Here is a 27,194-nt window from a genome sequence, read left to right as displayed (position 1 = left end):
AGAAATAATGACAATAAAATACATAAGTAAAGGGAAAAAAAAACGGGGTTGACTTTTAGCAACTTTCTGAACTCACTTACATCAAGGAGGATAGTCATTCAACAAGAGGCCATATGCCTTCATACCCTTTATTCATGTTCAAAGTAAAATAATACGTAGTGCCTGTAAATCTCAAAGAATTTATACTCTAGTCTGATGAAGAGAGACCAGTAAAATCAGTAGTTATACCCTGACATGAACAGTTTAAAGGTCTTCACACAGATTATGGAAACAGAGAGGGCATCTAAATAAATTTGGAAATCAGGGAAACTTTCTGGAGAAGGTGAAAGGTGGAATTTGAATATGAACATTACTACCTGTTTGTTTTGATGAGCCAGGAAAATGAGCAGGCTAGAGGGAAGAAACAGTGGTCAAGGACAGACTCAGGGTTTGGAAGCCTGGCAATACCACTGAATGGTTAGGGGGCCTTGGGTGATTAAACTCTCAACTGGAAAATGAGGACCACCTTGTATTATAGAGTTTTGAGGGTTTAATCCATGGAAATCTACTAAAAACTGTTTGATAATGAACAAAAACCAACTGAAATTCACTTACCATTAGGGATTACTGCTAGGAAAATTTCATTTCTGCCCGCTCTCTGATGGATCTTACCTCCTTCAGCACAAGCTCAGCGCCGGAGCCGGGAGCAGTCTCGATCAGCCAGTGGGCTGAGCATCAGTGGTGGTGAGGAGAAGTCTGAGCATTCAGAAGCTGCCCACCTCTCTACCTACAGTGATGGGGGGGTCTTCTTCTCTGCAGCCTCAACAGGTACAAGTGGATGGCCCTGACCTAGAAAGCCATGGTAGCCAGTTCACTGGATGTTACTGTAAGAAATGCTTTGAGTAGAAACAGAAAAAAATCTGGACCTTTTCTTCTAATGAGTCTAACACTGTGGAGAGGTACATACAGTTAGCTATTTAATTTTCATTCCTCCTTTCTTGGAAATCATTCTTTTTAAATTAGAGGGTAAAGACACTGCTGCTCAGTTGCTAAACACAAAGTAAATGATATCTAGTCACGTTTTCTCCTAATGTTATTTTCCCCTTTCCTTTCAGGTTACAAACATGCAAGAACCACAGAGCTCCCACAGCAACGATCATCTTCAGTTGCTACCCAGCAGACAACGGTATCCTCCATCCCATCCCATCCCTCCACTGCTGGAGTAAGTAACCATCACTTACTCAAGTCATCCTTCTTTTTTGATATGTGAAATAATGGTTACAGGTGTGATTTTTTTTTAAAACCAAAACTTCTGTTTTGTATAATGTTAACAGTAATAAACTGGAGAAGGCAATGGCACCCCACTCCAGTACTCTTGCCTGGAAAATCCCATGGACAGAAGAGCCTGGAAGGCTGCAGTCCATGGGGTCACTGAAGGTAGGACACGATTGAGCGACTTCACTTTCACTTTTCACTTTCCTGCATTGGAGAAGGAAATGGCAACCCACTCCAGTGTTCTTGCCTGGAGAATCCCAGGGACGGGGGAGCCTGGTGGGCTGCCATCTATGGGGTCGCACAGAGTCAGACACGACTGAAGCGACTTAGCAGCAATAGTAATAAATAACAACTCACGTAACTAAAGAGCATTATTCAGTGATTTAAAAACAAACACACGGACACACACAAAACACACAGAAAAACTAAAGCAAAATAATCATTGTGGGCTCATCAGACCCACCCACCATCTTAAAGCAAAGCATCTGTTGTTTGGAATCATTCTTCCATAGTATGTGTGTGTGCACGTGTCACATGTAATCTAGTCATACCTTGTATGTACAAGAGAGAAGTCAAATCATGCTCACCAATTCACCAGACTATCTTAAAACTCAGTTTAAAAACCCTGGATCTCTTGGGACTTCCCTGCTGGTCCTGTGGTTAAGACTCTCAGCTCCCAATGCACGGGGCCCAGGTCTGATCCCTGGTCAGGGAACTAGATCCCACATGCTCCAACTAAGACCTGGTGCAGCCAAATAAATGAATAAATATTTTTTTAAAACCCTGGATCTCATAATATTACAACATATTATAATTCTTTACGACTGAAATGAACAATATCTGTATGAAGAAAATATTTACTAAAGGACATAAAGATTGGTAAAGGACATAAAGGTTGGTAAGTATTAAAACCTATTATAGTTCAGGAAGGGAATCTAGCAGTCATTTCTCCAGAAATAAATCCATAAATTCAAGGTAATTCCAATCAAATCCTAGTATGATAATTATAATAATTTTATACATTAATCCTAAAACTTATTTGAAAGAGTAAAGATGTAAGATCAAGCAAATTTTGAAAATGACAATAGGAAAGGACTTAACCATAAAAGTAAAATATGCTAGAAAGCTATTGTAATTAAATATGAATTTAGCATGAGAACAGATTTTAAAACAAGTGAAGTCCAAAAACAGACCCAAAAAGAGTTACAAATAAGCAGAGGGAAAAAAGCAAAATTGTAAACTACTACAGAAAAAGATTATTTTTACAATATTGGAGAATGGAAAATCTTCCTTGGCAACTTCAAAAATCTAGAAATGTAAAGGAAAAGACTATAACAAAAAGAAATATCAAACTGGGAGAAATTATACATAACAAAAAGTATCTAAAACTGCATAAAGTATCCAAAATTCAATGACTTTATTATTCCCCTTCCCTTCAAAATGAGGCCTGGAAGCATATGACTAAACCATCTACAATGAAAGAAATAAAAATGGCTAAGGAAAAGAGGTTCACCATGACTACTAACCATAAATATACAAATTATAACAAAGTATTCTATTATAGTAGCAAACTTTTAAGAAAACTTAAAAGGCAAGTAACTTTGACCTGATACATTCAGCCCAAAGACAGACACCTGAAGACAAACACTGTGGGGTTAGTGGAGGAATACAGAGTGACAGTTAACTGTCTAGAAATACAGAAATGGCTAAATAACTTGTGGTTATTATTAAAATATGGAATTCTCTTCAGAATAAATCTATATACAGACAGACGTCCAAGCTACATCAAATGGAAAGAACAAGTATTGTTTATAGTATTCCACTTATGTGGGGGGCTATCCTTGAATGGGAATCTGTGTGTTTCAAAATGCTAGGGAAAAATATGTAGGTTTTATGCCAAGTAACTAACCAGTGGCTGCTCCTATGAAGAAAATTTGGGTACTTTCAAATTTTATTTGTATCTCTAAATTGTTACAGATTGTAAAAATTTCATTGTTGTAAGGACACTTAACATAAGATCTACCTACCCTCTTATTTTTCAGTGTACATTTACTACAGATTCAAGGTTGTCTCTAGAACAGCAGAACTCTAGTATTCTATTCATCTTGCTTAACTGAAACTTTATGCTCTTGATTAGCCACACCCCATTTTCCTTTCTCACCATACTGTATTTTTTGTTTTCCCCGTTGTTCAAATTAGCTTTCCAGAAAAACTTATTTCTGGTATGCTCCCAAATTCTCAAAGTGAGAGAAATATGCACTATTGCTGATTTTTTCAAATTCGTTTTCTCTAATAAAACATTCAGTTCAGTTGCTCAGTCGTGTATGACTCTGCAACTCCATGAATCACAGCACGCCAGGCCTCCCTGTTCATCACCAACCACCAGAGTTCACTCAGACTCACGTCCATCGAGTCCATGATGCCATCCAGCCATCTCATCCTCTGTCGTCCCTTTCTCCTCCTGCCCCCAATCCCTCCCAGCATCCGAGTTTTTTCCAATGAGTCAACTCTTCACATGAGGTGGCCAAAGTACTGGAGTTTCAGCTTTAGCATCATTCCTTCCAAAGAAATCCCAGGGCGGATCTCCTTCCAAATGGACTGGTTGGATCTCCTTGCAGTCCAAGGGACTCTCAAGAGTCTTTTCCAACACCACAGTTCAAAAGCATCAATTCTTCAGTGCTCAGCTTTCTTCACAGTCCAACTCTCACATCCATACATGACCACTGGAAAAACCATAGCCTTGATTAGACAAACCTTTGTTGGCAAAGTAATGTCTCTGCTTTTGAATATACTATCTAGGTTGGTCATAACTTTCCTTCCAAGGAGTAAACGTCTTTTAATTTCATGGCTGCAGTCACCATCTGCAGTGATTTTGGAGCCCCCAAAATAAAGTCTGACACCGTTTCCAGTTTCCCCATCTATTTCCCATTAAGTGATGGGACCAGATGCCATGATTTTCGTTTTCTGAATGTTGAGCTTTAAGCCAACTTTCTCACTCTCCTCTTTCATCAAGAGGCTTTTTAGTTCCTCTTCACTTTCTGCCATAAGGCTGGTGTCATCTGCATATCTTAGCTTATTGATATTTCTCCCGGCAACCTTGATTCCAGCTTGTGCTTCTTCCAGCCCAGTGTTTCTCATGATGTACTCTGCATATAAATTAAATAAGCAGGGTGACAATATACAGCCTTGACATACTCCTTTTCCTATTTGGAACCAGTCTGTTTTCCATGTCCAGTTCTAACTTGCTTCTTGACCTGCATATAGAGGTAGGTCAGGTAGTCTGGTATTCCTCTCTTTCAGAATTTTCCACAGTAGTATAACCACTAATGAAATTTCTGTGTGTTTGCCTATTTAGGACATAAATGAAATCGTGTAATATGTGGCCTCCTGTTACTGGTTTTATGTTTTTAGGTTTATCCATGTATCATTTATCAGTACTAATTCCTTTATATTAGCAAGTATTACTACATTGTAGTTGGTGGGCATTTGAGCTGTTTCTAGTTTTTAGCTATTATGAATAAGGGTATATAAGTTATTGTGTGGACATACGTTCATTCTTCTTGGGTATATACCTAGGAGTAGAATGCTAGGTCACATGGTAACTATCTAAAATAGAAATTTCCAAACTGTGTGCACCATTTTCCATTTCCATCTGCAGTTTAAAATATTTCAATTTTTCCACATCCTCCCCAATACCTTTCTTCAATTACCATTCCAGTGTGTAGTGGTGTTGCATTGTGGCTTATTTTCCTGGTGACTAATGATGTATTTTCATGTACATGTTAGCTCTTGGTGTATCTCCTTTTGACAATTCAGATCCTCAGCAAAGGATCTGAATAGATGTGTGTGTATGTACTCAGTCAGTCGTGTCTGACTCTGTGACCACCATGGACTGTAGCCCACCAGGTTCCTCTGTCCTTGGAATTCTTCTCTAGGCAAGAATACTGGAGTGGGTTCCCATTTCTTTCTTCAGGGGACCTTCATGACCCAGGGATCGAACCCGAATCTCCTGCAATGACAGCCAGATTCTTTACCATCTGAGTCATCAGATAGATAGTAATCCTTATTAGATATATGATTTGCAAATATTTTTTCCTAGTTCGTCCTTTTAGTTTTGGTGGTAGTTGCACATTCTGTTTCGTGCAACTTAAGTTTTTGGTGTCATAAGAGACTTTAAAATTAGCTGTTTAGGCTAACTGTTGCAAATCTAACATTTCCCTTTTTTGTCCTTACCGACAGAAAATCTTCCGTGCCATGTATGACTATATGGCTGCTGATGCAGATGAGGTATCCTTCAAAGATGGAGATGCCATTGTCAATGTTCAAGCTATTGATGAAGGTTGGATGTATGGCACTGTGCAGAGGACTGGCAGGACTGGCATGCTCCCAGCCAACTACGTTGAAGCTATTTAGACACTTCAAAGCATCAATCCTGTCTACAGAACCTACAAATCTTGTATTTCAGTTTAGACTCTCCACTATTCTCCGAGTTCTCAAATTGCTTAATAGTTTTTGTTATGAATTACCATTGTACCATCCCTTAATTTGTTTCTACACATACCTAAGTAATTCACCAGTATATTAGTACAATTAATCTATCCAATTATTAAACTAGACTTACCTCTAATTTCTGGACTTGCACATAAAACCTAAGACAACATTAAACCCATAGGTTTTTTTTATATAATTAAAAAATTTTCTTTTGGGTTTTAAAATGATTTCAGCACAGACATTTTAAAAAGTTTCTGCATTGTTATATTATTGCTGTATCAACCCAGTCTTTCTCCATTACTAAAATGTTTAACAGTATTTCTTTTCTAAATCAAGAATTCTAAACATGTTAAACACATTTTTGAAAAATGGCAGATACTCCTTTTCCTTGCTTATTAACTGCTGATACTTTTATTTCTAATCCAGTTCTGAAGTTATGAAGCTGGTAGTCAATATAAACTGCTGTTATACTAGTGTCTAATAAAGTCTATAATTCTGCAACAAACACCACTGACAGAATGAGCATTACTTTTTAATAGTTTTAAGATCTACAAATAAAAAGAGCAAATCTATGCTAACTAAACTTAAAAATGCACAAGACACAACACTGAAAATCAACTATTTCAATTAAAAAAATGAACAAATGTAGGACTGTGTTCAGCAAGCTTTCCTTATGGCTTGGCTTATAAAGTTTTAGAAATAGCTGTGGGATCCAATCCTAACTTCAAGGGATCTTCCTCATCTGGATCCAGTAGGCTGGCAGTTTGTGTTAAAGACATTAAATGGGCAAAGAGTGGAATGCCAACCAATAATGGCTTGTTGCTTCAGTGTACAGAGTACCTTTACTAAAACGCAAAAGATCTGTCATGTTATTTTATTGCTGTAGTAATACTGCTCTTCCTAAGCTCCTTAATTTGTGTCTGGAGACACAGAGCAAAGAGCACATATGAAAATGAAGGCAGAGACTGGGGTGATGGAAAGCCAAAAATTGCTAGCATGGAATAGCCTTCCTCACAGCCCTCAGAAGGAACCAACCCTTGTTGACACCTTATGTCAGACTTCTAGCCTACAGAACCAAGACAATAAATTTCTATTATTTAAGCCTTTCAGTATCTGATTTTTACAGAAGCTATAGTAAACTAATCACAGTATCTTTCAACATCAGTAAGTCTTACACTTTTTCTTAGTTAAAACTATGAATTTACAGTCTTCTAAGCAAAACAAAAGCAAAAATAAACAAATGGAACCTAATCAAACTTTAAGCTTTTGCACATCAAAGGAAAACCATCACATAATCAAAGACAACCTCGGAATGGGAGAAATGTATTTGGAAATGATGCCACCTATGAGGGCTTAAGTTTCAAAATATACGAACAGTTCATGTGACTCAATACCAAAAAAACCAAACCACCCAATCAAAAAACTGGCATAAGATCTGGACAAACATTTCTCCAAAGACAACATGTGGCCAACAGGCACATGAAAAGATGCTCAAAATTACTAAGTATTAGAGAAATGCCAAATCAAACATATAATCAGGTAGCGTGTATATATATACATCACACATAATATTAACCATAATAAAGAATGTAATATTGTCATTTGAAACAACATGGATTGACCTAGGAAATATCAGACAGGGTCAGTCAAATATCATCTTGCATGCAGAATCTATAAAATACAAATTAATCTCTATAAAAACACACTCATAGAAAACAAACCTATGGTTACCAAAGAGGGAAAGGAGGAAGGGGGATAAACTTTTAAGTATAGGATTAACGGATAAACACTACTATACATAAAACAGATAAGCAACAAAGATTTACCGTGTAACACAGGAAACAATATTCAGTATTTTCTAATAACCTATAATGGAAATAATCTGAAATAAAATATATAAAAACTGAACCACCTTGCTGTATACCTGAAATTAGCACAATATTATAAATCAACTATACTTCAATATTTTTTTAAAATATGAATTTAGAAGTATGTGGAACCCTTGAAACTACGAATAAAACAGAGATCCTCTCTGGTTAAAAACAGGCCATAAAAGAGGGCAAGAATATGAATGGTTCATATCATCGTGGAGGAATACAATACTCATTTTTGGCTGGTGTCTGAACCATTTAATTAATTTCAGGAGGCCTCACTGAAACAAAAAAAAGTTAAAAACCCAAAAAACAAAGAAAAACAAGTACCAGAATTTATTTTTCTTTTAAAATTTTATTTCAGATTAAAGTGCATTTCTTTAAAAATGTTTCAATATCCAGTTTCGATTGGCAAGTGATAACAGTCAACTCTCAATAGATCATGAAAGCTCTACTGTGGATCAGACACAGATTCTCTCTCCTTCAACCAGTTCATAATGAACCTGAAAATACAACTTTAGGTGTACCTGCTTCAGACATTGTATAAACATTAAACAAAACTGACTGTACCCTTATTTCCCATCTACTAGTATAGGTAATCAAGGAATGAACACATATTTCTGTGAAGTTTCCACTTAAAATCATTCGACTTATCAAATATAAATACTTTTTGAATGTAAAACTAAGCTCTCTTAGAATTTATCAAGTGATGAAAACAAAAATATTATAGGGCTAATAAACGACTGATTTGGCTTCTCTCAGCCCTCTTCTAAGTGCGTTATCAGTCAAGCCTATCCACAAGAGGTAGTGTTAAGATTGAGGGTGATTGATTACTCACCAACAGAGCAAACTCCCAACCCCCCCCCCATTTGTTTTACAGGTGTGAGTTAACCAATTAGTGCCAGATGCCTTTCCTTCACATATCACGTCCCTTAATATCCACGGCAAATACATAATAATGTTTTAAGAATTTAAGGAGAAAAAGGTATACCTAAAAAATACTAGCTAAGCAACAGTAAGACATAAATGAAATCAGGGGAACTCATTTTATAAAATAAAATCTAAATAATGGATATAGAAATTAAATGAAAAAACCCTATTCTGCCAGCCAGAAGTAACCAAACTGACAACATGACATATATGAACAAAACCACTGCATATGTCAAGGACTGGCACAATTTAAGGGTCAGCAAGTAGTAAATATGTAATTATGTTCATTATTACAGGCCACCCAGTCTTCAGACTACTCAATTCTGCCACGATAGCAGGAAAGCAGCCAAACATGTCAATAAGCAAGGCTGCGTCCCAGAAAAACCTGATTTATCAACAAAACAATTTTATGCATTGTCAAAAAATATTTTCTTTTCAACCACTAGAAAACATAAAATTCATTCTTAGTTCCTTAAATGTAAAAAAAAGTGTCAGGCTATAGTTTGTCAATCCCTCCCTGCTCTTTAAAAACTTATTAAAGACTGCTGTCTTTTGTTTCCTATTATCAAAATCAACTATTCCATTTTTTCTAGAAAATTTCCATTCCACAAAAATAAATTCTTCAGACACCTATTATTCAATTAAGTATCAAAACAGCTATTATTCTACATTCCATTTTCAGTTTCATAACACTATTTTGAAAGTGAGCTTTCTACTTGTACGCAGTTCATCCATTTAAGAAGTAAGTCTTTTGTTGGAATTATTTACTGATGGGAGGTGGAGTATAAAATAATATATTTCTAAATAATTACCCAAAGGATTAATAAACTATTATGATACTATATTATATATAGAATAACTCAGGGACCACTGGCTGTCAGCTACTTTCAAAATATAACTGTTCAAAATAACTGTTTCTCTATACTTAATGGCCTAATTCTTTATTGCTATTTCAATCGATCTTTCTCTTCTCTTCATCATTTATCAGTGCAGCAATCTCAATCAACATGTGAATTTGCTGATAAGTTTAGTTTCATCCAATTATAAAATGGTACACTGTGGCATAAAGATATTGTTCCCTCTATTACAGGTAGAAAACCAAAAGCTACGGAGGTTCTTTTCTTCCATGTGACATCAATTTAAAATACTGTCTTTAATTTTACAATCACAGGTAAAGGGAGAAGTTAACTTTTATTCTAATGGCATATTTCAGGGGAGTAAGCATTTATATCTTGGCACTTAGTTTTAACTGTTCTTTGGAGAAAGGCTTGGCACAGAAAAAAAAATGGTAAAGATCACACTGTAAAATTTAACATTCTACTCCAAGAACTAAATGAACACTCATAATTCTATTAGACTACAGATCTAATTTACAGATCTTCAAATCAAAATGACTCAGATTTTAATGGAACTTACAAAGAGCAATATACAAAACCTGGCATATAATAGACACAATTAATTGGGCCATGAAAAACCACAAAGACCAGATTTGTTTTACAGATTGAACAATCAATAAATTTTGATAATCAGTTTTCAAAACCCATTACTTCTGACACTTCCTTAACTAACTGCTTTAGATGAGGGCAGTTCTTACAATAAAAAGTATTCGTTTTTAATAAACATGAAGGAAAATATCATCTTAAAAGAATGCCAAAAAAACCCCTCATTTTTGAAGATCAGACTACTCAACTCTTTCAACTCCATTTTACAACAAAATAGGAAGGTTCAATCATATGCTGTCACAGCACTCACCAGAGGTCTTCAGTAAACTGAATATTAAGACATACTTGTCAGAATGGACTTATTACAGCACTGCTAACTTCACTGCCAAGTTAACCTTTGTCAGGGGTAGCCTATTTTCAATGTTTATTAATAAAATAATGAAGTCCTATAACCTAGAAGGCAAGATTTAGAGACTAAATTCATCTCTAATATTATGAAAATTTACCTTTATATTAACAAAAAAAATCATAACATAATTCATATATACTTGTAAGACTCCACATTGTCTGAACTGCTTAATCAGGTTCTTGGTAACATAAAATACTTATCTTCTATATTAAAAGACCCCATATTAGGCAAAATTCTACCTTTAACAATTTTATTTTTTAACTTTAATATGAAGCCTTCAAGACCAGTCAGAATCCTCAATTCAGACATCTGAAAAGGTTTCTTAAAAAAAGACTAGTAGTTATATTTTGTGACAATAATTTTAAGGATATAAATCTGCCTGGGTTACCAAAAGCTAATTTGGATCTTGAAGCCTCTTAGACCTACGACCACAAATGCAGTACACAGATACCAGCATTTGTATGGATCACATGGGAATTCTTAGAAATGAACTATTAGGCTCTCATCACATACCTACTGAACCAGAATCTGCATTTTAACAAATACATGCAGATTTGAGAAGCACTGTATTAAAAGTCAGGACTTCACTCTAATGCTTATATACAAAGTATAAGACCTTTCCAATGGCTTAGGGATAAAATGGACATGTGTTGTAATAACAAGCAGGCAGCTAACTCCCCTGACTCAAGCCCCAGCCTAATAACATTAACAACTGCTTTTTTTACGACCTCTAACCCTGGCTCACAAATAATCTCCCAGAAAATCAGTTATGAAGAATACTAGATAAAAACTAGGCTTTTCTTAGTGGATTATAAAGTCAAAGTCGGAAGGAATGGCATTAAAAGAAAATGAGTTAAGTTTTCACATCTTTTGTTAAATTTCACCTAAGCCTGCCTTTAAAACAGCACTCACTTTTAACTACTCATCTCTTTAAAAATCAAAACAAAACTCTACTTGTATATTTTCCACATAGCCTCCCATTTTTCCAATTTTCCCAATTTTCTTGTCTTCCCTCTGACCTTTAGTCAAAACATAACTGAATTTTCTTGACATTTTTATGATTCTTAAATATAAAACACCCCTGACTACTACCAACCTGCACATAAAGAGAATCATGGGAAATTCATATTCAAATCTTATTTTTGACTGTTGCCCTACTGCATTATTAACCTAAATCATCCTATAATCGACAAGGAAACTAGAGCAAAAGCTCTCCACTATTCAACAATGGCTTTCAAACTTGTTCAAACTGCAGAGCATCTTTAATTATGTGCTCACTGAAATAATGGAAATTCATTTTTGAACATGAAAAATTATACTATGGTTCTACATGCAACTATATTCTTTATAAATGCATAAAATTACAAATGACATTTGAGTGTTCTTAGTAATGTTTGTCATGTTTTATTAACCATTAGAAATTATTTGAAAAACTTATTTCACTTTAATGGTAAAAAGACACACACTGGAGCTGATCATGGAATATTAATGCTTTTTGCTCTTCCAGAAACACTCAGGAAAACAATCTGCAAAGTTTTAAGGCAAGAATATTGAAAATAAGGAGCCTAAATAAACACATAACTATATCAACAACTGAAGATTTAGCAAATTGGTTTTTAAATATTTTAGAATATATCCTTGTTAAACTAGGATGTTCTAAAATTAGTATCTGCACTTGCATCAAACTTGTGATTTAAGTAAATGGTATTCATTTTGGTCACATTTTCTGCTATACTGTTCACCTTCCCAGGAACTTAGTCCACCAGCAAGTAAGTTTAGCTCACACAAATATTAAGACAGGAGGTCACGAAATGAGTTAATTCTGGTTCCTGTCAACATACATACATATACCTTCTACTAACACCTGTTCAATCAAAACGTGCCTATTTACTCAAATAGAACTTGGGGAATAAATGACAAACAAATTAAGCCAAACTATAAGTGTTTTAAATTCAAGCTATAGTCCTTCAGGTTCAATGGTCCCAGATTTTCTTTTAAAACCATCCTCAGCATATAAATATCAAACTTAGACCCCAAAATATTTACAATGTAATGATAATGGATCATGAAAATGAAACCAACTTTTATCACGACTGGGTGGCAGTCCCCTTCTGAATATAAAGCTAACCAAGACACAAGGATTAAACTTTCCATAAGTTGTTAAAGAATGCATGCCTTTTCAAGTAGGGGTTACTTCTGAATTAAGTCTAAAACTGAGATTACTCATTCTATTTAGAAAACAAGTGAGATACTTGTTAAAAAGATGAAACAAATATGGGAAAGGCAGGCACTAATACCAGTTGGTAAAATTAGAAATGTTTTAATTACATACATCCTATTTTTTTAAACTCAATAAAACATACATATTTTAAAGAAAAGTTTTCAGATTTCTCCCAAGTTTGCTTTAGGTATAGGTGGAAAGAGCAGATAAGCTCTAGGTTTCTTATGATCCAAGTTATAATGAAAATACTCAAGCTAACTGCCCATTAAAGAGAAATGTAATTAATGAGGCACTAATTCTAGTGGCTGATCCCCTCTTTCAAACCAAAAGGAAAAAAAAAAAAGGTTATGGGAATGAATAGCAAGGTTGTCATGTAACACTTTCTCATTTCTAATACTTGTTCTGCTTACTTTAGAACTCATGTTTAACTATTAACTAAGTACAAAACTTTTTGTTGTTTTATTTGTAGATATAGAATCCTACAAATATCTGCAGCAATCCCACCAAGCACGTCTATTATCCATACTGATATCTCAGTATTCAATATATACAAAATTATGTTTCTATTAAACAAAGGTATTCACAAGAGGCTACAGAAAAACTCATGCAACTAATGAAGACTGAAATTCATAAATTAAAGATTTAATCTATACATAATGTACAAACAATCGTGCATTTTTAAATGAATAGTATATATCTCATAAGAGTATATTTTCACAGGCAAATGCTGCTGCACAAGTATTTGCTAATGCAAATGAATGGAATCACTAAATTCTGCTTTAATATTTTACCCCTAAAGTTGAAACTTCTGATTATTTTTCTTGAAAGCTGTCCAAATGAAGCTGCTTTGTCTGTGAAAAACATTCCAAAAAATTGTTTTGTTACCTCTCATTTGGGGTGTTTTACCAAGAACAAATTTCTTAAACCTCAAGCACCAAAAAAAAAAAAAAAAAAAAAAAAAAAAGTATAAACATCTTATCAGTTAAGCAAAAACTTCAAATAAAAATTTTGTTTTTCTTACTTAGAAGAGGTATATTACATAAAATGTTTCATTAAAATATGCATGAGTACGTAAAACAAAATTTATGCTTTTGCTTGTAGTTTCTGCTTTCACATTTCAGTAAACTACTTTAAGTTCTGGAAAAACTATGCATAGCAGCCAAGAAAATACGTTATACAGGAAAGATCGCTCTCACTCACAAAATTTAACTTACTTAATAAGCTATTGCGCTTTAGCATTTGAAGTTACCAACTCTGCAAACATTCAGTCCAAAATTGTGCTATATTTCAGAACTTACTTTATGAGTCAACAAATCCAGTGATTTAAAAAAAAAAAGAAAAATCCAATTTTCTCTTAAAACACTAAAAAGAATTTTCATGGGCTGGTGACCTCCAACGTGACTGCAGATTTTTAATTATAGAGTTTGCCATGCTACCAAGTTTCTCATGCATTTCAAATAGCTGGCTTCCTGAATAATTATAGAGATCTTCTGAATCTAGTTGAAGAGCAAGTGCACTAATCTGTGCCACAAGATTTTTAGATAACGGAGCTTCTAAAGCAACAGGATCAATTAAATCTAAAGGAAAGAGAAGAAAATAGCACAATTAAAATCTATTCCAGATACATCTTAACTTGCATCTCCTTCTAAGTTAATAAAAAATTTTAAGTGCCTAGGTTTCAAATTAAGAGTGCACACTGAGGTAGCCCCTGCTTAAGATCAAGAGAGTGAGGCTACAGAAAAATCACCAAAGCTTATTCTGTGCCACTAAAGAAATCCTACTTCATTTTCATGAACATAACATAACTGGATCACAATGTTTAGTTTATATCCTGATTTTAGATCTTGATAGAATAAAAGCTGTCAATTAGAGAAAAAGCAACTGGATATACTTGAAGTCATCAGTTATTTTTTCATATATTTGACAACTATCACACAAAAAATTCCACAAAGCATGCTCAAATTAGAACTAAAAGCAGAGTCACAAAATATTTCTTCAATAAAGTCAACCAATCTTATAAAACTGTCCCGTTTTGTTAAAATATACCTGAGGCAAGTCTTTCTTCATCAGGAGAGATAGATTTATTTTCCATTCCATTTATTGTTTTTTCAGAAATATCAAAAACTGGAATCTCTTCTAGTCCACGAGACTTCACCTTGATTTATGCATTAAGTAAAAATAAAAACAAAAGTGACAAAACAGTTATTTTTAACAGGACTAATAATAATAAAACCACTAATACTGGAAAAGAATCTGACATACTATGTTTTACAGTCTAGCTAATATTGTTAAGAACCTATGGTTCTACTAATACAAAAACAGAACTATGTAGTGTTTTTTCAAAGAGATGGTTAAGGAATTTATATTATTTCTTAATGAATTTGTCCAGAAATATAGCCATGGTAGCCAAGAAAAATTACATTCTATTCTCCAGGTTTGGGAACATGGGAAAAGCAAGTCTAAGGCAGACCTTTTCAAGCTTAATTATGTGGACTTCTTTTTTTAAAAAAGAACACAGTTTTCAAAGGTCTGGGAACAGGGCTTATTGATTGCTGATTCAGATTGTTTAAGTTTTTGCTGTTTAGTCATTAGATCATGTCGAACTCTCTACAACTCCATGGACTGATAATTTCATCCAAAAAGAAAGATCCCTGAATTCAATGACTTAAAATTTATCAAATTTAAATTCCCCCTCCCTCAACAACTGTCCATCAACTTTTTAACCATTCCTACAACTTAAGGTTTATAAAAATGTGAAGGGACACTACCTGCAAGATTTGTAATCTGGAGAATAAAATTAAGGGGTTATACTTAGCTGCTTAAAATCACTGGGGATTGTTTAGTCTCTATAAACAACTGACTCTTTTGGCTACTCCATGGACTACAGCCCACCAGATTCCTCTATTCATGGGATTTCTCAAGCAAGAAAACTAGAGTGGGTTGCTCTGTCCTTCTCCAGAGGATCTTCCTGACTCAGGGATCTACCCGGCATCTCCTGCATTTGGCAGGCACATTTGTTACTGCTGAGCCACCAGGGAAGCCAGAGTTCCCATATGACCCAGCAATTAGACTCTGTTACAGATACACCCAAGAAAACTAAAACACATGTCCACACAAAAACCTGCATATGAATGTACATAACAGCCCATTTGTAATAGAAAACAGTGTAAACAACCCAAATGTTCAATGAATGATGAATGGATAACCAAACTGTTGTACAGTCATAGAATGAGGTATTATTAGGTTGGTGCAAATGTAATTCTAGTTTTCACACTGTTGAAATCCATCATTTGATACTGAAATACATTCCAAAATAAATGTGGTTATGTTATACATCTTTTTAATGAGCATTTCTCACTTTATGTGTTTTTGCTAATGACTTATTACTTGCTATTTGTATTTATTTAGACTATGGAAATGACATTATACAAAAAACAAGTGTGAGCAATTTTCTTATTTGAGTTCAAAATGAGTCACAAAAAATGCAGTTAACTTGCAACATCAACAATGCATTTGGCCCAGGAACTGCTCATGAACATACAGTACAGTGGTAGTTCAAGAACTTTTGAAAAGGAGACAAGAGCCTTGAAGATGAGAAGTATAGTGGCTGACCATCACAAGTTGACAAAGACCAACTGAGAGCCATCATCGAAGCTGATCCTCTTACAACTACAAGAGAAGTTGCCCAGGTACTCAACGTCGACTATTCTACAGTTGCTCCGTGTTTGAAGCAAACTGGAAAGGTAAAAAGGCTTAATAAGTGAGTGGGTGCCTCATGAGCTGACTGCAAATCAAAAAAAATCATCATTTTGAAGTGTTGTCATCTCTTATTACACGTTAACAACTCAACATTTCTCAGATTGTGACATGCAATGAAAAGTGGATTTTGTATGACAACCAGCAATGAATAGCTCAGTGGCTGGGCTGAGAAGCTCCAAAGCACTTCCCAAAGACAACACTGTACCAGAAAATGGTCATGGCCACCGTTTGGTGGTCTGCAGCCCACTGATCCACTACAGCTTTCTGAATCCTGGTGAAACCACTACATCTGAGAAGTATGCTTAGCAAATCGATGAGCTATACCAAAAAGTGCAACCCCTGCAGCTGACACTGGTTAACAGAATGACCCCAATTCTTCTCCACAATAATGTCTAACCGCATGTTGCACAACCAACACTTGAATTGAATGAACAACTTGGGCTACAAAGTTTTGCCTCATCTTCCATATTCTCCTGACCTATCGCCAACCAGCTACCACTTCTTCAAGCATCTTGACAACTTTTTTTCAGGGAAAACACTTCCACAACCAGCAGTAGGCAGAAACTACTTTCAAGAGGTTCATCGACTCTCAAACGATAGATTTTTACACAAGAATAAACAAACATTTCTCACCGGGAAAGATGTGTTGACTATAATGGTTCCTATTTTGATTAATAAAGATGTGTTTAAACCTAGTTATTCATACAATGATTTAAAATTCAAGGTCTGAAACCACAATTACTTTTGCACCAACCTACTATTTAACCATAAAGAGGAATGAAGTACTAATACTTGTGAACTTTGAAAACACTATGCTCGGTTAAAGAAACCAATCACAAAAGACTATATACAGGTTATAAAAACCCACCTTTTATGAAATGTCCACAATAGGAGAGACAAAATTAATAGTTGCCTTGGGGGTGGAAATGCAGTGACTGATGAATGAGTAGAGAGGTTGTTCCGTTTTTTAAAAGAATAAAACATGTTCTAAAATTAGGTCTTGGTGAAGGCTGTGGTACTTTGTGACTGTACTAAAAAACCACTTGTGTGCTTTCGGTGGGCGAATTTTATGGTATGTGGCTGTATCTCAATAAAGCAGTTTCAACTCTTACAAAAATGCAAATTACAACTAGTTTTTGTTTTTCTTGAACTGGTTAAATGTTTTAAAAGATCAAACAAAACTAGTAATAAATCAAGGACTTTTAAGAATACTGAAGTCTTCAGTAGCCTGCAAACTCCAATCTCAGAAATTCTAATAGAACACCGTTTTCACTCTTAACATACTCCACTTTTTATTTATTCAGTTTTGCCTATCGATGAAGGTTTATGAATGGGTTTCAGAAGAGTTTGTAAATTCTTCTGAAATGATATATAAAATTTTCCATACGTATTTTTAGAGGGAAAAGAATCTCGGTTTTCATAAGAATCTAAGAAATGCCCTTAACCTGAAATGTCTGTGTGTTAAAAGTTGATGGGAAGAACAAATTACAAAAAAAAAAAAAAAAAAAAAAACTGATCACAACTGCTTTGGATATCAACATCAAAATACTGTTAACCCCAAATCTGCAAGATTTTTTGGGGGTAAATGTTTAGATTTGAACGTCTAGGTTTTAGAAATGGCAGCCAGGAAACCAATCACTTATTTGGTAGATATAAAAGACAAGCTAGAAAAGTACAGTTCAAAGAATAAAGAGGTGTAATACACAATAACAGTACAAAATAAATAAGTAAACTTCTCTGTGGAATTATAAATCAACCTTTTAAGTTACTCTTGACTGCAGGGGAAGGGAAGTTAAGGCATCATACAAAATGAGCTTTTAAAGCAAGAATACTTGAAATGCAAACTTTTGGAGCTGTACTGTTTCGTCATTTACTCATACGCAATTTAACATCTACGTCTTTACCTGCTGCTCATGATACATTCTGAGAGCCTTTTTTACGTTAGACACTTTTGGAGAACGGATAGGAAGAGTTTTTATTTCAGATGCTGTAAGGGTACTCAAATCGCCAATTGTTTTTATATTCTTGGCTCTAATGAGCTGTCCCAGTCCTCTTGCCCTAAAGAGATGAGAGAAACAGGAAAAATGTCACAAAGTTTTGTATTTTTCTATGTAAGGGCCTATCAAAATTGAATTTCCTGATTTAAGCTCAATCATAACAAAATTTACACAGACACACCTATCCCACAGAGAATAGACATACGTGCATTTGAAACAAAATCTGAATCTGATGTATATGCCTGGCTCAAGCAAGATCAACTGTTCAATACTTCTATTACTGCCCTATCTCAACCATCTTCCCAGCTGTATTTTCATTTATTTCTAAAATAAAATGTGTCAAAGTATGGATAAATCAATTCTAAACATGAGAACCCTGATCATTTAAACATCCCTGTTAACAAAGTGGCATCTCTAGGTATAGGCCAGAGATCAATAACCACTTACCACATGTTGGATGTAATCTGAGGTAAAATGATTTCAACTGGTGCTACACAGTTCACCAAAGCCGGGTAAACACTTTCTGTTGGGCATGGCACAGATTCCTTAGCCATTTCTGCAATCTTAGAATAAATTTCAAAAGCTGTTAAACGGAGGTCACCTAACTGAACATGAAAATATAAAGTTGCATGAAAACTAAAGCACTTCTTACTAAACACTTCTTTGAGCTCTTAAATTTAGAGCTACGTGATCCTGGGGACAGAAATCCTTTGGCTGAAGTGGTATTATGCTAGACAGAAGAAAGGAGAAAAAAAACTCAGAACCCTAGATTTACAAGTTTATTTTTACAACTGACAGACTGCAGTCATATCTTACAATTTTCAGAAAATGTAAAATGTAATAATGATACTACTGGATCAATTACTGGCTGGCTCATCAATGCTTCTTACCACCTCTTCTCTTCATGTCTGCTTACCAAGTAAGCAGACAAAAGGAAAATATATCCAAACGAAGTACATTTTGTTTCTTAAAAAGACAAATTACCCAATGCAAGTCTGTTTGCGTATGTACTTTTCAAAGCCTACGGCTTACCTTAGATTGCACAGTGGGTGAAGTTCTAACACTTTTTACCATGAGAGAACTATTTGAAGAATGGCACCTAACAATAGAGCACCGCCTATCAATGTCATCGGCCAGTCCCGCCTGGTATATAGGATCTGCAAAGGAGACGCGGCGAACCTGAAAACATTTAAGTCATGTTTTTATTTTTAAGAAGTTTTTTAAAATACCATAAATTCTCATTATAAGGTCAGCCAAAAATAGCATGTATGTTTAGAGGCCTAATTTATCTCACTAGAAGCCAACTGCACATACTTGCAGTTGTTCCTGGTGATTGTTTTCATAAATATTACTCAAGACCAAGGGTCATTCCAAGTATCCATGGTCTAAACTGTCTACAAAGTACAGTAATAAGGAGAATGAAAGGACAGTAGCAGAAACTTGATGAAATTGCATGTGACGGTTAAAAGTATACAAATTTCTACTAATCTCATATGCTTACTACAGACCATAAAGAACGAGGTAAAGAGGCAGAGACAGTACTAACAGGCCTCTGGTATACCTTAATAATCTTAGTTCTTAAGTCTTTAAGAGTCACAGCAATGGGGTGGGAATTTTTTGTTAAAACAAAAACAAAAAACAAAAGCTTAGCCCAGCTTGAAGTTATTTTGGCCTTTTCTAAACTCTTTATTCAGTTACTCAGCTATCTGATAAAAGTATTCAACGGAACATGTAAAACCGTAATATGTATATAAATGTCTTACTTCCAAAATATTGGGAACTTTTTGTAAATATTTGCTATAGAAAACTATCATATATAAATAAAAATTAAACATGAGCTACTATCAAACGAAACATGGCTATAGTTAACTGGCATTAACAATCTAAAGTATACTGAAGACATCATTTTATCTTCATAAATTTTTCAAGAACTTTTATGGCCTATTTAAACCTAAGATTAAAAAAAAAGGTAAAAAGACTCAAAAGCAAAGCAAGACCAAACCAAAAGCCCTCAAGTGTTAAGTCTTCCTAAGAACTAATCTTCGAACTCTCAATATAAAAATTTTTAGTATATTTTGGGAAAGTTTTCACAATGTGCTGGCTAAAGGCAAAATTACATGTCAGTATGACTTTATCTATATATACATGTTTGTATACATAAATACATATATTCCACAGTAAATGGTAGGTCCAATTTCAAAATTAAGGAATGCCCACACAGTACCTTTATAAAATAGCTAGTTACAGAGGACAAGTGGAGCTATGTAAAGCACATGCAACTTTTCCTTTCTAAACTATGTGCAAGTCACAGGGTCAGAGACTAAAGCAGATACATAGGTAATCCATATGTGTACAAACTAAAAGAATTAAAATGTAGTGAAGATGATGGGGACATTAACAAGATTAATTACAAATGAAATCATATGCAGAAATTAATGAAGGCATAGCCTAAAGAAATTTTTAATTAGAAAAGGTCTAAGTTTATATAAAGACTTAAATGTGAAACAGACAGCATAATGTCCTAATACACAGTAAGTGCTAACTTAAGCTCCTTTATTGGTTTCTAAGTGTTTCCTTGTGTATTATATGAAGAGCAGAGAGAAAAAATCACCATGAGAGATCATCAATTTTGCAAAATGTGAAAAATGGTGATGGTTGTATAAAGATTTATAGCTAAGTGTTAGGCTTCCCTGGTAGCTCAGTCAGTAAAGAATCTGCCTGCAGTGCAGGGCACCCAGGTTTGATCCCTGGTTCGGGAAGATCCCCTGGAGAAGGAAATGGCAAACCACTCCAGTATACCTGCCTGGAAAATTCCATGGACAGAGGAGCCTGGCAGGCTGCAGTCCATGGGGTCGCAAAGAGTTGAGCACAACTGAGCGACAGACACCAGGTCGTGAAATAAAGGGTTTCAGTTTCTTTTCTCAACGTCTTGCCTTCTGCCTGCCCTTTTCCCTTGTCCTAGCATATATTTATAATGAATGGTCACGTAAGCCCAATACCCTACCATTCACTACATGTCAGCATGTGGCCAAACTATCCCCATTAAACTTGGACTCATTAGCATTCAGCCTCCATCCCCCTACCTTGTGGACAGGTGACGAGATTTCATCTTCTTGGGGTCTTTTTAGTCCTCTCTTTAAAATGCTGGTGGATGGAGAAGCCAAAGGAGACCACACACAACGTGTGTGCATGCCACTAGGACTCTCGTTTGCTGACATGAGTAAAGGATCAATATCCTTTAATTTTTGAGGAGATGTATTACTGTCTTCTGAGATCAGTCCAGAAACACCAGTTTCAGATGTCAGAGGTTGTGGTATCTCCTCTACTTTCTCTGAAGTATGGTGAACTTCCGGTAAAGTTTCATTACTTTCCACTACCATCTGATTGTCATCTAACTGTGTTTCCTCCAAATTATTAGGTTCAATACTCATTTCAGTTTTGTTAGGGTCAACCTTTCCTTCTTCCGTGATCATCTCAAGCGTGTCAGGAACAAAGCTATTGACTTCTGTATCTAACCCCTTTGTTTCAGCTTCTACAGGCAGAGAAGCTGTGGTAGTTAAATCTTCCTCTTCTGTTTCAGTGACGTGGTCAGATTCAGTAGTCACCTCCCCAACCGCTGTTTTTTCACAGTTTTTCATTTCAGCGTTCATTTCTTCAGGTGAGCCTGGATCAGACTCCTCACTCCCTCTGCCTAGCTCCCCCACTGCTGTTTGTGCAGAGATCTCTGCCTGCGCCTTCCCTGTTCCAGGTGTCGGGTTATCAGAATCATCAGCAGCTGAATTAAATTCCTCAGTTACTGTTTCACCGACTCTCAGTGATTCAGGTGTATCCATTCTTTCACTGTTTTCCTCGGTTACTTCTCTCTCTGAAAGATCAGTTTTGACACTCTCTTGTTCAGAGAAGCCAGCTTCACACTGATCATTTTCTATATTCAATTCCATAGCATCTACTACTTCTGGATTTGATTCTGCATTTGATTCAACAATAACAATGTTCTCTGTACTCAATTTCTCTTTTGGAGTGGCCTCTGACTTTTCTTCTTTGGTCTCCAAAGAAAAACATTCCAATGAAATATCTTTGGAAACATCTAAATTTGGGTCAATAGTTTTACATTTCTTATTAGATGGCTCCTGGCTTTCTAGAGATATTGCTTCCTCAGAATCCCTATGAGAAGTTTCTTTAAATTTTATCATTTCAGAAGGAAGAAAGCTTTGAGTAGTAGTTTCTTTCAACTCAGTTTCAGATATAATTAATGAATCATTAGTAGTATCATTCTCTTCCTTGAGATCCAAATGAAAATTCACACTATGATGCTCATCTAAAAGTTTAACCTCTGAGTACAGATCAGCTTTCGAAGTTTCTGAAATAGACACAGGTGTTTCCACATCTGTCTTGTTTGTTTCATTGACTTTTACATCATAATTTTCTGTATCCTTTAACTCAGTAAATGACTTTTCCTGAGGCTGTGATTTTTCTCCACAACAATCACAACCTTTAGATCGCCTCACCCTCCTACTTCTCTTGTGCTGGCATTCTACTGTTTGAAGAGTTTTTTCAGAAAGCAAAGAAATGTCTGATGTCCCTATTTTTGAGGATTCCTCCATGCTATTTTCTATAGAATCTCGCTTATGTAACCTCTTATTCGCATTTCTAGTCCTTAGATTTGATTCTGGTACAGAAGGATTTGAAAAGGAATGTTCTGCATCTTTGTTACTTTTACTTTTTCCCTCAGAAGTATTCAATACATCATCACAAACTTGCAATAAATCTGGAGATACTGCAGAATCTTGAAGAGTTACAGTATTACTTTCATCTCCTTTTTCACAGATTTGAGATTTTATATCTTTGTCTACTTCAGGATTCCCTTTATAATCATGTGCCTGATTTTCAACTTTTATACATTCCTGTTTTACCATTTTCTCTTCTTGATCTTCAATGTCAACACTGTCACTGCTTTTGTTCTTCCATTTTCCAGATCTTTTCTTTTTAGAACCTTCTTCTTTTGCCTCAGAACTATCAGATTCTGAGTTTTCAATGCTGGAAAGTAAACCCTGGGATGCTCTTCTCGTTTGGTATCGTGTTCGTCCCCTTACTGGTTTCTCAGAGGATTTATCTACAATGTCCTGCACACCTTCTCCTTCAGATTTAGTATTCTCAAGATCTGGCTTCCTTCTATTTTCATCAGTTTCAGCATTAGCACTGGTCTCCCCAAAAGCCTTCTCATGTACATTATTTCCTTTGTCAACTAAGTTTTCCTGTACACTTTGTTCAGAAATCAATTTTTGCTTAGGTAAAACATCATCTTTTACAGGTAATGGACTCTTCTGTGGAGTCTTTTCTTCTTCTTTACGTCTTTCCCTTTTTTGATGATTATTTTCTTTACCTTGGCTATCAGTGGTTGGTTCTGCTGTTTCTGAACGTCGCCTTAAAGATCGCCTAAGGGTTTTCTGATTTGGAGTTACCTGAATATGACTATCCTCACTTACTGTCTGATCTGTTATTATGGCTGGGGGTGTATTTTCTTTGGATTCCAAGTTGATTTCTAAGGTTCTCTCTTCTACAGTACTGTTTTCTAATAATACAGTATTCTCCACTGTTGATTTAAGCATTGTATCCTCACACTCCATTGTAGATTCAGAGAGATGAACCTGATTATCTAACACACATTCTGTCTGATTAAGCAAGCCAGGTGGGTTATTTTCTAAGGCTATTGTGCCATCAACAGATTCTGGAGTACTTTTCTCTTGTTCAGATCTCATTAAGGGTTTAGACTTTTTACTCCCTATTGGTTCAGGTTTACTTGACCTTCGGCTTGATCTCTTAGTCCCGTGTGTTATTTTTTCAGAGTCAGGTTTGGAAAGAGCCACTTCTCTTTTCTTTGCTTTTGATGGATTATCTGTTTTAGCCATGCCTTCCTGATTATTTTTCACTATTACAGTTGATGACATATTATTCAAGGGTGACGGACTAAAAGGTCTATTTTCTGAACCATCAAACTTTTCCAAAGTAATAAAGGATTGCCTTCGACTTGTAGGCTGTAAGGGAGCTCCAGAAATGGTGGCATTAGAAACCGAGCTACTGGGGACACCAAATGGATTTTCTGTAGTAGATGCACATTCAGTTGGTTTATTTGAAGCAATTAAAGCTTTTTTTCTGGCATCGTTATTACTGCTCGGTATTTTTGGACTGGTTTCCTCAATAGAACCACACTCATTATTCAAAAGGGAAGCCTTTTCAAGATGTTCATCCATACCGCAGTTTTCCATGACATGTTGAGGAACGACAATGTCATTCTCCTTTTGTTCCTCCTGCACAAAAATGTACACATACACACAGATTAACGGGCAAATAAGTCTGACTTTCTGGAGAAATTCTGTTTAAAATTTTAGCAATTCAAAGGGCAATCTGACTTTCAACATTTTGCAAATATTCCAAAGATGATGGTAGATGCTCATTAATTTGTGTTTCCAATTTAAGTGTTCAATAAAGCCAAATACATTTAAACAAACATGCACTCACACAGATACAGATCCACACCCACACATAAAACAACTATAATTCTGCTAAAGACTGCCAAGGAGAGTTAAGACATTATAGAACAAATCTTAACATATTAGAGACTCAATAATGAAAAGCTGATTTGAAAAACCCCAAAATATGAAAATAACAATATACCTTAAATATCATCTTGGAGTCTTTTGATTTTTCAATTAAAGTAGAAATTTCCCTGAAATAAATAAGTGTGCAAATTAGAATACTGTTAATAAAGAACCAGAAAATCAGTTACTTCAGCAATTTCTATACTTACATAGATTCTTCCTGACTATACTGAGAAAACACAGTATCTTGTGAAACATCCAGATTATTATACATGGCAGGAATATCACACCTGAAAAAGATTTTAAGACTAACTTTGATATTGTGTCTATTAAGTCTCTCAATCATGTCTGACTCTGCATCCACATGAACTGTAGCCCACCACACTCCCCTGTCCACAGAATTCTCCATGCATGAATACTGATTTCATTCTGCAGGGGATCTTTCCGACTCAAGGATTAAGCCTAGATTTCCTGCATTGCAGGCAGATTCTTTACTGCTTGAGCAACCAGGGAAGCCCCTTGAGAGTACCCTGAATAGCAAGGAAATCAAACTACTCAATCCTAAAGGAAATCAACCCTGAATATTAATTGGAAGGACTAATGCTGAAGCTGAAACTCCAATACTTTGGCCACCTGATGCAAACAGCAGACTCATTGGAAACGACCCTGAGGCTCGGAAAGATTGAGGGCAGGAGAAACAAGGGGCAACAGAAGACGAGATGGATGGATGGTATCAACAACACAATGGACATGAGTTGGAGCAAACTCAGGGAGACAGTGAAGGACACGGAAGGCTGGCGTGCTGCAGTCTATAGGGCTGCAGAGTCAGACATGATTTAGCCACTAAACAACTTCAATATTTGATAGTCTTATAATTAAGCTTACAATTCTACATCTAGTTACCTTTTAAGAACAACATAAACTGAAGTCTTAGATGCCTGTTTCCCAGATTTTCCATGAAACCATTTCCCTGATCTTTCAAGACCTTAATAAAGGGATTCAGTTTAGGAACACTTGGTGCATTTCAAGATAGCCACATTTCATAGTGTGTCAGCCTATGTACAATCGTTTTGACATTTAAAATACAGTAGAAATATACAGTATCTTAGTTCTAAACTCAAAATTACATTTGCTGCATGAAATCTAAATCTAAGTACAGAAAACTCAATTCAAGATAAAAGTACTACAAACCTCTTTGTTTTGAGTACTTCTTTCTGGTGTTCAGTTAGTATTCTTTCCTTTGTTTCTTTTACTTCTGGAGGTATAAACACAAAGTCAGTAGACTTTTCTTCTTCCAAAGGCATTTCACTCTTTGCTTTTGGAGTTGAAGACTCTAGTTTCAACTGGAAATTGAAACAGTAAATGCACATTTTAAGTTTTTAAATTATTTTCCAATGCATCAATCAATCTCTCTTTGGCACTCTGATAATGGTTTTTGATGATGACTAAGAAGTTTGAAGTTCAAACCTATAGGATATTCCTGCATAATTATAATTAGTATTGTCCCTAGCTTTCTTTTCATTTTGCCTGTATTTAATACTCAGAAAATAAAATTACACCTCTTTAAGAAGTAGGCAAATGTGTGCTTACCAGGGAAGCATGGGAAATGTGTTTTTCAGCCCAGCACACAGAAATCAAGTGGTTTGGCAGGAAAAAAGTACATCTGTGATTTCAAGTTGAAGCACAAACTACTCAAGTAGAAGTTGTCAAAATCATATGCCCGACATACTAATATTGGTACCCAATGCCTCTTTTACACAATTTCAGCACAGCTGTTTCCATTTTACTTTATAATGCTATAAGACTGTGTCAAAGTTATTCTTTAAAAATATTTTTCTTTCATCGTCCCAGAGCCATGGTCTAAAGATTCTAGAATAACCCCTTTACCGGAGGTCCTAGAAGAAAGACTATCTGAAACTTGGTTAATTTGCCACTAGCTACTAGATATCTAGTTTTATATATGAGGTTATGACAAATGTCTTATGTAGGCATTCTCTTTCTAGTCAAGAAAGGAAGCTCTAAAATATTCTTTCATCCTACCTGCTGCTGCTAAGTTGCTTCAGTCGGGTCCGACTCTGTGCGACCCCATAGACGGCAGCCCACCAGGCTCCCCCGTCCCTGGGATTCTCCAGGCAAGAACACTGGAGTGGGTTGCCATTTCCTTCTCCAATGCCGGAAAGTGAAAAGTGAAAGTGAAGTTGCTCAGTCGTGTCCGACTCTT

General features: G+C 35.5%; 2 protein-coding genes across 45 annotated transcripts in view; one reads left to right on the top strand and one right to left on the bottom strand.

Annotated features, from left to right (window-relative positions):
- Positions 1-6,255, top strand: part of NEB (nebulin) — a 206,756-nt gene extending 200,501 nt beyond the window's left edge. For all 39 annotated transcript variants that reach the window (XM_040229063.1, XM_040229055.1, XM_040229061.1 and 36 more), the window contains 3 exons: positions 661-807; positions 1,095-1,201; positions 5,494-6,255. In XM_040229063.1, coding sequence (XP_040084997.1) covers positions 661-807; positions 1,095-1,201; positions 5,494-5,667 — 428 coding nt within the window. In that variant the 3' untranslated portion in view covers positions 5,668-6,255. The remainder of the gene's footprint in view (positions 1-660; positions 808-1,094; positions 1,202-5,493) is intronic.
- Positions 6,256-7,974: 1,719 nt separating this feature from the next.
- The window catches only part of RIF1 (replication timing regulatory factor 1), a 61,886-nt gene continuing 42,666 nt past the window's right edge, over positions 7,975-27,194 (bottom strand). For 2 of the 6 annotated variants that reach the window (XM_040229067.1, XM_040229068.1), the window contains exons 27-36: positions 26,165-26,316; positions 25,183-25,263; positions 25,050-25,101; positions 21,458-24,682; positions 19,407-19,553; positions 19,027-19,104; positions 18,822-18,937; positions 18,282-18,435; positions 14,665-14,773; positions 7,975-14,195 (exon numbers count right to left, since the gene is read on the bottom strand). In XM_040229067.1, the coding sequence (XP_040085001.1) occupies positions 13,981-14,195; positions 14,665-14,773; positions 18,282-18,435; positions 18,822-18,937; positions 19,027-19,104; positions 19,407-19,553; positions 21,458-24,682; positions 25,050-25,101; positions 25,183-25,263; positions 26,165-26,316 (4,329 nt within the window). In that variant the 3' untranslated portion in view covers positions 7,975-13,980. Of the gene's footprint in view, positions 14,196-14,664; positions 14,774-18,281; positions 18,436-18,821; positions 18,958-19,026; positions 19,105-19,406; positions 19,554-21,457; positions 24,683-25,049; positions 25,102-25,182; positions 25,264-26,164; positions 26,317-27,194 lie in introns of all 6 variants that reach the window. The other 4 variants (XR_005719060.1, XM_040229069.1, XM_040229070.1 and 1 more) reach the window with 4 other exon arrangements.

Source organism: Oryx dammah, unplaced genomic scaffold, assembly GCF_014754425.2.
Source record: "Oryx dammah isolate SB20612 unplaced genomic scaffold, SCBI_Odam_1.1 HiC_scaffold_27, whole genome shotgun sequence".
NCBI classification, from domain to species: Eukaryota; Metazoa; Chordata; class Mammalia; order Artiodactyla; family Bovidae; genus Oryx; species Oryx dammah.
This window is presented reverse-complemented; position numbering and strand designations above follow the sequence as displayed.